The 12,115-nt window shown below is 40.2% G+C and overlaps 1 protein-coding gene across 9 annotated transcripts in view; it reads left to right on the top strand.

The window, feature by feature from the left end:
• The window catches only part of large2 (LARGE xylosyl- and glucuronyltransferase 2), a 164,090-nt gene that overhangs the window by 144,829 nt on the left and 7,146 nt on the right, over positions 1-12,115 (top strand). For 6 of the 9 annotated variants that reach the window (XM_064336270.1, XM_064336271.1, XM_064336273.1 and 3 more), the window contains 10 exons: positions 5,457-5,641; positions 7,431-7,720; positions 8,336-8,418; positions 8,605-8,728; positions 9,188-9,359; positions 9,735-9,839; positions 10,001-10,113; positions 10,386-10,511; positions 10,853-11,008; positions 11,840-12,003. In XM_064336270.1, the coding sequence (XP_064192340.1) occupies positions 5,542-5,641; positions 7,431-7,720; positions 8,336-8,418; positions 8,605-8,728; positions 9,188-9,359; positions 9,735-9,839; positions 10,001-10,113; positions 10,386-10,511; positions 10,853-11,008; positions 11,840-12,003 (1,433 nt within the window). In that variant the 5' untranslated portion in view covers positions 5,457-5,541. The remainder of the gene's footprint in view (positions 1-5,456; positions 5,642-7,430; positions 7,721-8,335; positions 8,419-8,604; positions 8,729-9,187; positions 9,360-9,734; positions 9,840-10,000; positions 10,114-10,385; positions 10,512-10,852; positions 11,009-11,839; positions 12,004-12,115) is intronic. The other 3 variants (XM_064336274.1, XM_064336275.1, XM_064336278.1) reach the window with 1 other exon arrangement.

The raw sequence follows: 12,115 nt of genomic DNA, 5'->3' as shown, positions 1-12,115 counted from the left end.
TACTAATGTATCCCCACCTTGAGATGAATGTTGATTGAATACAGGCCTATGAGTTGACAGTGCAAATAGACTCAACAACAACAACAATAATAATAAGTCCCATGTGTACAACTGGAATTTATGTATCAGTAGAGATTTTCATCCCTGGAACAGTGTACAAAATAAAAGTAAGGAGTATACTAGGTACCCTATGCGAGATATGAATGTAAGACTTCTTGATTACCAGATCAGGTCATTAAACCCATCTAGGTGTGTCAATTTGTCTAGTGTATCGAGAGCACCTAGCACTGTGCCAAGATTTGTACTGAACATTTCAAAGGTCTCCATTTCTACTACTGTACATGATCTGGAAAGCTATTCCACGCATTAACAGCTCTATGCTCGAAGAAATAATCTCTGATAGATGAGGAAATGCAGCTCGGCAAGTGTTAGTTTTAATGGGGATAGAAGTGAACATGAATCAAGCTTTATCGCTGCTCTGTTGTAGAAGCCTATTTCCAAAGCAGTGATTTTGGCCAGTCATTTCATTATGTTTCCTGACCTTGGCACCAATGAGGGAAAATACATTTGATTTTAACTGGTTGTCAGTTTCATGAGTGAAATATTAAATTAGCCAATTGTGCTGATTTAATATCATTTGCTTGCCATTTGCTTTGATCATTTGATCATTTGCTTACCAGATGGCGTGGTGTAGGGTTGTGAATCCCTGCAAGCTACATTTAGCATATTATGCAGTTGGATATCCATTGAGGAAATGCAGATTCAACTCATTCAGGCGTACAAAAACAATTTTACTACTGGGACTCAACCTGAAACCTTCTAGTTTCACATACAGAAGCGATTACAGCTTGTTCCCTTCTTGTAAGTAACAAATTGAATGATATCAAAGGGCCACTGCCATTATGAAGGGACTTCATAGATTGCTCTCCAGAGCCATGGCTATATCAGTCTTGGATATACATCACACCAATTCTTAGCACAAATTACAAATCTTGCCATGTTAAAATCAATGCATAGCTTGTTGTACACCATGGAACATTTTGGTTGTCTACACATGAGAAAGACAAACATAGATAGCAGGTCTGTGTCTCTACTTTCTTTTGTCTGTTGCTGTGATCAGCATGTCCTACTTCATTACACATATGTGTTGATTGTCTACTGACTGGATTTTATAAAAGTCAATAGGATTATATTTCCATTCCCTCAGCTCAGAATAATTGGGTATTTGGTTTTTCAGATGAAGAGCATGGGCCCTGTTCCATTTAATTTTACACATGCTGGGACAAGGTACAACTGAACACCTCTCATTGTTAACCTAGGCTGACGATGCCTTCTGATGATCAGTATACACACACAGTGAGTGGCTTCAGGTCTGTGCACGTTTCACTAACTCAAAGTAAAGCATTGATATTTTAAGTTATCTAGAGTACCTGTTTTTCACTGAAGCTGAACCTGTGGAGGCAAGAGGTGAACCTGTCCACCTCTTGCCTCTAGGCAAAATAAAATCTGGTGTTGTTGCAATGATGCCATCCTTTGGGTGGGATGTAAAACCAAGGTAAACATCTAGCAAAATACGCTTTGTTCTTGGCAAAACAAAAAGTGAAAACAAGAGTGCAAGCTATTGTTATGAATTGTGTTTAAAAAAACAACTTGCAAGAAATAGGGCAGTCAGTGCACAGAAACCTGGGCTAAACAATGAGTACAAGGTCTGACTCAATAAAACATAATTTGTATGCACATTGTTAATTTACTCAGGGTTACTCACGGTGACTGTTTTGCAGTTCATTTTGAAATGCGATAAGAAAAGACCTGGGTTTTAGTATCTTGTTGAAGAATAAAACATATCTGTAGCTGTGCCAAACCAATGCTTTGACCCTGTTGCCCATCTTCCACATTGCAGTGTTTCCTTTTCCAGCCTGTGTTCTTAAGTGTTGAAGGCTCAAAAGGTGCTTCTTCCGTGTGACGCATTACTTCATTTCTGGAAGTTACTTGAAAAGAAATCTGTTTGGGTGTTGTTGGCAGGAAGCAGGGCACTGTGCCAGCGGGGGCCTACCGGAGTGTATCATTTGAATCCATTCCAGATTTCACCAGCAAAAGCTCTCAAACTAATTGCACTAACAAAGAAACACAAAGCAAATTAATAAATTACGCATAACCCTGTGTGCGTTCAGTTGGAGAAAGCAACGTACGTGCAAGCAACTTGTGAACCTTCGTATTAGTATCCTGCAGCTGATGACCCCCTGAAACAGAACAGATTGTTTCACAACACAGACATCTATTATCCCCTGTGATCGCCTTTTTGATAACATTTTAAATTTAGGTCCCACTAATGCATTATTGCAGTACTAGCATTTATTAATGTTTGTGAGATAAACGAATGGCTTAGCTTTGTTATTGGAATAGTTTTACACTGCCTGCCTTAGACACTTTTCAGCCGCTATAAATGACTTGAACGAGTTAGTGTAATGAAGCATTAGATGACTGTTGGAAAATCGATTTGTAAGATGTCAGCAATCTCTACTTCAAAAGAAACACTGCAATAAATGTTAATGGTGTAATCATTTTTTCATGTTTGTCCCATTTTTTATTTCTGAGATATATTGGCTGAGCCATTTAGAAACCCTCATAATGTCTTAATAGGTTACACTTACCCGCTTGTTTGTGCAGTGGGTCAAGGCACTTAATAATCCTAGATATAGGATGTAGAACTGGCACTGTCCTTCACCCCATCAGAACAGGCCCAAGTAAATAGCGGTGGGCCTAGTGGTGTGCAGCAGTTGAATGGTGTGTGTGTGTGTGTGTGTGTGTCTGTCTGTCTGTCTGTGTCTGTTTGTGTATCGTGGAGGTGTATTGTGCTTTTTAGTAAGCGCTTCTCCTCAGTTCTGGTCAATTATGTGAACAGAAACAAAACATGCTACATACAGTACTAGCTAGCTGGTAGCCACTGATTCCATACTGAGACAGGAGAAATTGCTGCTGGCCTGCATGAACCTCTGCACTGGCTCTAAGTGGGTACTAGCTGTTCAGCATCACTAGTCTCACCTCTAAGCCATTGCCCGTAGTCACAGATCAGTGCTTCCCACCTGGCTGTTTTCCTCCTCCCTAGTCTTACACTGCATTGACATCAGTAACAGTTGGAAGAACATACAATCTGGAATAGGCCTGCTGGAGATTACCTGCTATGCTGAAATTTCCCCAATATGCAAAAACCCTCTGAGATTTTAGGAAATGGATTTGCACAATCACCTTGGCAAACAAAGGTGAAGATAAAAGTTAATGTGTGCTGAACTTTCCCAAGAGTCATTGGTTGCAGTAAAAATCTAATGTAAAGCACAATGGAATCATTCATTTGATCAATTTGATTATTCATTTGTGCAGTACTTTTGTAAATCATTGTGATATGTTGTGATAACTTTTTAAAAATTGGGATGAGTGGATTTGAATAAATATTGTAGAAGTAGAACAGTAAACAAATATATTCTGCTATAAGCTGGGGTCCCCACAATGAGGAGAGAATTCTTTCTTGTAGAAATGCTTATGGACATCGTTGAAGTTTCTGTAATATCAGGTCAGCACAAAGGCAGTAGATCATTTTTACCATTGAAATGTGTGCAATAACACCCTTGCACCAGGAGAGAAAGATATATGGCAAAAGAGGGACCAATGACAGTTTTGCAGACTTTGAGAAGTTGTACTCTATAAATTAATTCCAGGCTTGGAGCAAGTTTTGCCTACAAAGTAAACTCGGAATCTATCCCAAAGGCCCCTTAGAGGTTGCGGTGATGGGTTCCTGGAGAGACAGTTAACTCTGGAGCCATTCAGTGACCTGCACTAGGATTTGAGGGCATGTATTTACTCAGTCCATTTCCTCCTGCCTACTATTATCACTTCCTGAGCAGCAGGGCATCCCTGGGGTGACGTTTAACACCTCATGCTTTAAAGCACAGAGCCTGGATTAAAATGCTAAACTTTCCCATCCTCCTGTAAAATAGTTTCAACAGTGAATGATATCAACCGCTGGAGATACACATGATGGTTTTCCTATCACGACAACACACCATCTATAAGAGGAGGGGGAGTGAAACAGACATTGTATGACCAGATGTGATTAATAAGGATGACATGCAGTCTGAACATTTGTGGATAGCGAAAACATAGCCTTTAGCGACTGGAATTTAATTTGATTGTACCGTCAAGCAACAGGGCATTTGAATTTGAAGCAGTGGCCCTTAGATTCATTGGGGCAATTGTCGACTGCTCCCTCTAATTAAAATGTTGTCCTTGTAACCACCGCTCTGCAATAAAAGCTGTTATATAGCCTGACACTGAATGTCTTTTGACAGTACTTTCACGACAAGTCTACTCCTTTCAGAAATTTAGGTGGGCTGTTGGCTGGCAGGCAACCTGGGCATGTGCTTTCTTCTTGTTGCTTTTATTTTCAGATTTAAAAAAAAAGAAAGAAACACCGTCTGGCACTTGTGACAAAAAGACCCTATTAATATTGACTGGCCTTTGAAGTGTTAGCGAGGAGGTGACACACTGCCAAATGAAAACATTGTCAGGTGCTAATGGCACAGGGACCCTGTTACTGTAGACTGGCATCTGAAGTGTTATTGGTGAGCGGAGGCAGGGCTGTGACATGATGGTAAATGCCACCTCGTGATTGCTTCCTCATCGCTCTCCTCAGATGTGACTCCCCGGATCAGAAAAAGGTGGTTAGCCATGCATGAAAGGAAGGGTTAAAGGTCCTCAGGGCTAAATGCAATTCTGGCTTTTTTATGCCGATTTATCACCGTCCCCCTTGAATTTTCCCCTCTTATTGTTTGAGGATATCAGAAAAATGAGATGAGAAGACATTTATTAGGGTGTTTATCCCCGAGGAAATGTGGCAGGACTGGAATAAGATTTGTCTGGAGAATTTCTTCACATATTCAACCCTTTGCACCCTTTGAAACCCTTATTCTGAAATATATTTTAACAGTTGTCACATAATATTGTACATATGCTATGTGGGTCACTGCTAAGGTATAAAGTATTCAGTGTACACTTGTATGCACTACACAAGATTTCCATAAGAACAATGACAGTATTTGAATATGTGGAAACTATGGTTCTATGTGCAATGCTACAGAACCTCACTTCTCACCTAACTTACACTGATGCTTTCATGATTAAGCTTTTAATAACATTAAGGATAACATTAAGCTTTTATGTGCACATTAAATTGTCGTTAGAGTGGTTTGTTTAATATTTATAACAACTTTATGCCATGCCAAACGTAATGTTTGGCCTGACTGTAAATGTATACATACTGTATATCTATGAGGTTATATTAATAATATCCCCAAAATGGAAAATAATCTCTCTAAAAATATGTATTTTTTCAGAATATTAAGAATTTGTAAGAACAGTTAACTCTATCTTTTCTCCTTGTTTTTTTTCTGTTTCTCCTTCAGCAGATGATAGGATGCTGCAGCTAACCAGAGTGGGATTGACCCCCACCTGAACGCCGTCCCATCCTCACACCCTCACCTTCCCACAATGCCCTGCCCTTGCCGTGCAAAGCTGAAGCTCTTGGTTGCATCTGTGACTTTTGTTTTGCTTTTGACTTGGCTGTACCTTATTGTTGGGAACTTGGAGAGTGAGTATCACTGTGCCCTGCCGTATGTCATGCTATGTTTCCTGCTACACCCCTAAATTTTGTAATGCCCAATCGCAAATGTAGGGTTGTCCCATTGCAATTAGTTGGGCACAAATGAGTAGATATGTCCTCCAAAAAGCATACAGTCAATGGCCGTTTTTTAAACTCTGCAGTTCACCATTTGGCCTGTGCAGAGGATCATGCCATAAGACTGTACAACTACCACAGCTGTCGCTGGCACCCAAACAACCTAAACTCAAATACGTATTGGGCACAAACACATACCTTTGCAGAATGCATTCAATTCATTTTTGAATTTCTGTTCAAGTAACTATAGAAAACAATTATGCATTAAGGAACCCAGAATTGTCATGTGGTTATCCATTAAAATATGTTCCAAGCTGTCACTGTGAGTTTATTGGATTAGCAGTTGTACAGTGCTTACAATATGGAGTAAATTGGTTCATGGCAATCTGTGCATCAGACTGTGTGGTAATTAATTAATCAGATCATATAGCAAGAATGAATCATTGGTAATGCAACTTAATGTATTACTTCAATTCCCTACTTAATACCTTCAATCCTACCAAAGCATGTATATGTGTCAAGACTAACCTGTATGATTAATATTGTCTACTGGATGCAGAAAACTGTTCGTGGAGTTATTTATAAATCCCTGATCTTTTCATGACTACTTTATTGGACACACAGGACAAAGAGATGCTATTTTACATTGTGAAGAGTGAAAGGCAGGATGCACTCTCCTTGGCCCCTACAGCCCAGTTCCAGCCCTTTCTCCATCATGTTTCAAAGTTCCTGCACTGGATATTACTCATCATGTCCTGAGCTTAGTGTTGAAGCCCTTTGATTGAAGTCCAGCTCCCATGTCCAAATCAAAGCCATTTGTCTTGAGGATACTATAGTTTTATTTCTGAAGAACGGTTCAAGACTAGCAATATGAGTGAGATGTACCATCCTCTGTGTCCTAACCTCTTTCTACTTAGGGGCAGAGAACATTTTTCCAGATTCTCGTTTGCTCCAGGGGCCAAAAGGGAACTGCTTACTAGCAGAGAGTAAATATAAAAAGAGTGTTAGGTCCTAAACTGAAAACTTAAATTGACAAAGTATCTACAGAAATCTAAGATGAAAATTCCGGCAAAGTACAGACTGACTAACCTCTGCCTGGCTAATAATAATGGCAGACACAAAAATGACTGACATTATGATGTTGTGCCAGTGAACCAGAATTTTAACTGGAATGCATGCAAGACATTTTCAGAGAGGTCCTTGCTTGACTCCAGTTTGTTCAGTGTCCACTGAGAGTAAAAATAGAGTGTAGGATGTTGTAATTCTCAAAGCAAGAAATTACAGATCACAAAAAAGTGGAGAGATTTTAAGTGCTACTTTGCTTCAAAGAAATGTAATTATGTAAAATTTCAAAATAGCAAATGGCTACTTTTTAGAATGCCAGCTACATTAGTAAAGCAAGGAAGCAAAATGCTACATGTGAAAAAAAGTTAATTTCTGAGGAAATATTTTTCCATTTGTTCTCAATCACAGGTCAGTTCTCCTGCACCTTTAAACAAAATGTGATAAAAACTCATTGACACATTTGTGTCTTTTCATAGACTGTCAAAGCATGATGTGCTGAAATCTCTAAAGAGATACTTTGGTGACTAATACCATAAGGGAAACAAGTACTTAATTCTGCTCATAGAAAGCATAAACTAGAAGCCAAATTTTAAAATAAAAGTCGCCAAAATATAATAGTGTTGTGCGTCCCCTCCAGATGGGCGATCCCTGCTGCTTTCCCCCTGCCTAGTCGATCAATCTGAGCCACGCTATTTGGATCGGTATGTGCTGGAGTCGCGGGTGCGAGAGATGGAGGAGGAAAATCTGCAGTTGCGGCAGCAGCTCAGCCAATCGCCAGGAGCGGCGGCGCCAGCCCAGGAGGGGAACTACGGCAACCAGCAGTGGGCGGCATCAGCGGATACCGGGCCTGAGGACGGAGAAAACACAGCAGAGGAGGGGTCCAACCATACCGAGTGCGTTCGGCAGCCAGTGGTGGAGAGATGTGAGGTGAGCACTGCTGACAGATTCGCCCACCTGTCCTGTAAATCTTCTGTTTCTGGATTCAATCACTTGTCTTCGACCTGCTTGACAATTTGACAATTACATTGTGCAATAAATGCAGGTGTTATATTTTTCTTTACAGTACAGGTTGCCAAGTTGAATTACTAGAATTATCTTGCCAAGCTGTGTCTGTAAAGAGTCCGGCCAAGTACAGACTGACTAACCTCTGCCTGGATAATGAAAATGGCAGAGACTGAAATGTCATTATGATGTTGTGCCAGTGAGCCAGAATTTTAACTGGAATGCACACTGCAGGCAATCATACTTATGTAATTTTTATAATATCTTGCCAAGCTGTGTTTGTGAAGAAAAAATAACACTTGAATTTATTGGGCAATGTAATTGTCAAATTGTCAGGCAGGGAAAATACTGATTGAATTACGACCTTCTAAAATCTATATATTTATATTGTATATTCTAATATGTTCTCACACCTGGATTTGAGAAGGATACGGAGTTTATATGGCAACTCATAGCCCAATCTGTGTGGGATTCTAGCTATAATGGATGACAATTGCAATATGGTGACCCTGACATTTTCCTCTCTTTTTCCCTGCCCAGCTCATTCACGTGGCATGTGTATGTGCTGGTCACAATGCCAGTCGAGATGTGGTCACTCTGGTCAAGTCCATTCTGTTCCACAGGTGAGCATGCACGCCAGCCCTGATGAACACATTGACAGGAATACCAACGTCTTACACCTCAAAGTGCAGAGTTACATTTCTCTGGTGCATGTATTTCAAAGACTCCTAACAGTCAGTGTTACCAAAGAAACAGTCCATAATGCAATAAGCAGTCACAGACTAATTGTTCCTCCCATTTCCTCCCAGGAGAAACCCCCTCCACTTCCACTTCATCACAGATGCTGTGGCCAATCAGATCCTCAGCTCCCTTTTCCAGTCTTGGATGGTACCATCAGTGCAGGTCAGCTTCTACGACGCGGACGAGTTGAAGGTAATAACCCCTTCTTCATTAACGCCTTGTTAAATTAGGTGTGGACCAACAGGATTTGTCCTCATGATCCACTATCTCCCCTTATCAGAGTTGACTCCTTCCAATTAGTTGCAGTAGAACCTTTTTGAAAAGCACTCACCTGCTGTGACCCCCAGCTTAAGAGATGAAAGAGAGAGACTTTTTTCTCAATATATTGTAAGGCTTATTATGGGCATTTGCCGCATGCCATGAAACAAATGTTATGAAATAGCATTAGTGGAGGTTTTTTCTGCAAAGATGGAATTCCTGATTAAAGCTCTAGTTATTGTTTGTTTGAAGAGAATGCAACATGGCTTTGTGCCCAGGAATAAATTTGAAGCTTTACAAAGGCCATTCTTTGTTCCGAAATGTTTAATCTTGTAAAGTTAAACTCTGCATGTGTACAGCCAAGTTCTGATGATGGCCTCTCTTCGATTTCAGTCAGAGGTAGCCTGGATCCCCAATAAGCACTACTCTGGGATATATGGCTTAATGAAGCTGACTCTGACCAAAGCACTCCCCTCCGACCTCACCAAGGTCATCGTCCTGGATACAGACATCACCTTCGCCACAGATATTGCTGAACTGTGGGCAATTTTCAGGAAGTTCACAGGTGCGATTGGATTGTCTAACTGCTGCACACCCATCCATAGGGTGTGAAGTACTCATTGCTCTGTTTTTGTTCTTTATACAATATCACAGCAATGGCTGCTGCCATACTGAACTCCTAAATGTGGAAGACTTACTGTTGGAGACTTTAGTTTTGTTCAAAATATTTAATTTATATTCTGTTTATTTTTGATTTGTACTTTTAAAATGATTTATCCTGTATTTATCTGTATACATTTATTCTTTATCATAAATTATTTTGCTTATGCATTTTATTAAAATAGTATCTCTGACTTTTGGGCTGCAATGACTTTGTATGACAGATTATGTACAGACTAAGTGCCACGGTCCTCATTCTCAGAAAATTTTCTGGTTCCAGAAAAGCAGGTTATTGGGCTGGTGGAGAACCAGAGTGACTGGTACTTGGGGAACCTCTGGAAGAACCACAAACCTTGGCCAGCATTAGGAAGAGGATTCAACACAGGTCTGTGCTTTAGTCCATCCAAATACAGTATTACTGGAACAGACTGATATTTGTGCTGACAATTTGACTATGCAGTGGGCTGGGATTTGTGTGCTAGCAGATGCAATTGCACTGTGTAGTTCTGCTTATTTCTTATGGATAATTTCCTGGTTCTGTCACAGGCGTTATCCTTCTCCTCCTGGAGAGATTGCGTAGGATTGGCTGGGAACAGATGTGGAGGTTGACTGCGGAGAGGGAGCTCATGAGTATGCTCTCCACCTCATTGGCCGACCAGGTCAGTTACCCTACTGTAGCAATGTGAGGTACTGTAGGTTGTACACGCAGCTCATTAATAAACTGACTTTTTCAGATGGTATGTTGTATGGAACATTTAACCAATTTGGACTTTAACATCCATTATGCCAAAATATTGACAGCATTTTGGGATTTTTTTGATCATGGTCATCCTTTTAGTCCTGCCTAATCACAATTGAGATTCTGTAAGCAAAATATAAATAGTATGGAATGTGTGCTTTGTCTAATGGTTGACTTGTTAATTGTTTGCAGGATATTTTTAATGCATTCATCAAACAGAACCCTGTCCTGGTTCATCAACTTCCCTGCTTCTGGAATGTTCAGCTGTCTGACCACACCCGCTCAGAGCAGTGCTACACGGAGGTGTCAGATCTCAAGGTAGGTCCAGGGTCCAATCAGACTACATTGTGCAATAGTTATTTGGATATTGGCCTCATACCCGGCTGATTTATTCACCCTCTTCAAGTCAAGACTGAAGATACCATAGTCTAGTGTATTGATTGCGCATATTTCTGCACTGGTCTAACCCCAGAGAGAATAGAGAGGTATGGTAACCAGATGTCAAGAATATTTAGGAGCTGCCACTTCTTTGTGGAATACATAATCTACCTCCTGGTCGCTAAATTTAGGTTTTGGTCCCGAAAGCTTAACATTGATATGAACGTGGAACACGGAGTCAAAGTACAATGTACAAAGTCATGTTTACAATGTGATGTCAGGTCATCCACTGGAATTCCCCTAAGAAGCTTCGGGTGAAGAACAAGCACGTGGAGTTTTTCCGGAACCTCTACTTGACCTTCCTGGAGTATGATGGCAACCTGCTTCGCAGAGAGCTCTTTGGCTGTCCCAGCCAGCCCAGCTCTGAGAGCGTCCGGGTGAGCACCGGAAACCGAAAGTAGCAAATTTATGCATTATCAAGCATCCCATTGTCAGCAATGCACAAGGCAAGCATTGAGAGTAATTCATGAAAACCTGGAAATGCTATTATAATTTGGGGTTTACCACTCTTAAATAAGATATATTTTAAGAATGTTTTACTTTCAAACATGTCAACATTTGTATGTTAGAGGTTCTACTGTATTTATGAAGCGGTTGTAATGACTACAATAAATTAAATTTAGCATACAGCTGCTTAATTATAATCCAATTCTAAAGGAGGTTTAAATGTGTCCCTGTTAACCTTCTGGTCCCCATTTTGAATCCTCCTCAATCATCATATCGTAATTGCATTCATTACCAGCTTGAAGTGCTTCTTTGGGAACCACTGAATATATTTGCATTTTTTAAATATATTTAAGCTTATTCATATTTAGATATTTTCAAATAATATTGTTTTCTGGAATCAATATTTGAATACCAGCATTAGTTTGGCATATTTATTTGAATACTACAACTATTTGGAAAGTTTATATTCACAAATAAAATTCAAAATGCAATTATTTTTGAGGTTTAGTAGGGTATGAGGTTTCAATTCAATTTAACACTTTAAAATGGAAATTTAAAAAACTGCACTCACTGATTTTACAGAAATTAGACAAAATATATGCCTACTTAGTAGCAAATTTCACTAAGAAATGAATGCATATGATCAAATTAACAAAATAGGCCAATATGCATCTCAGCTTCAGAAGATTCGAGCCAGCCATTTCTAACCATCCCCCTTTCTCTGCCTCCCTCCCTCTGTCTGTCTCTGTCTCTGGCCCCAGCTACAGGGTGCCCTTGAAGAGCTGGATGAGGATGACCAGTGCTATGATTTCCGCCGCGAGCGGATTACCGTACACCGGATGCACCTCTATTTCCTGCAGTATGAGTACACGCCCACGGAGGATGACAACGATGTCACCCTGGTCGCTCAGCTCTCAATGGACAGGTCATGCATTAAAGCCTCCCCCGTTACTCCAAATATTCACCACAAAATGGAGAAAACTCTAGCTTCCAGAATTTATTTTGATAATTAATTAAGCTACTTTTGTAGCCAATTA

The sequence above is a fragment of the Anguilla rostrata genome, chromosome 5 (assembly GCF_018555375.3).
Source record: "Anguilla rostrata isolate EN2019 chromosome 5, ASM1855537v3, whole genome shotgun sequence".
NCBI lineage: Eukaryota > Metazoa > Chordata > Actinopteri > Anguilliformes > Anguillidae > Anguilla > Anguilla rostrata.
The sequence above is the reverse complement of the archived record's forward strand: the minus strand, read 5'-3'. Positions and strand labels throughout refer to the sequence as shown.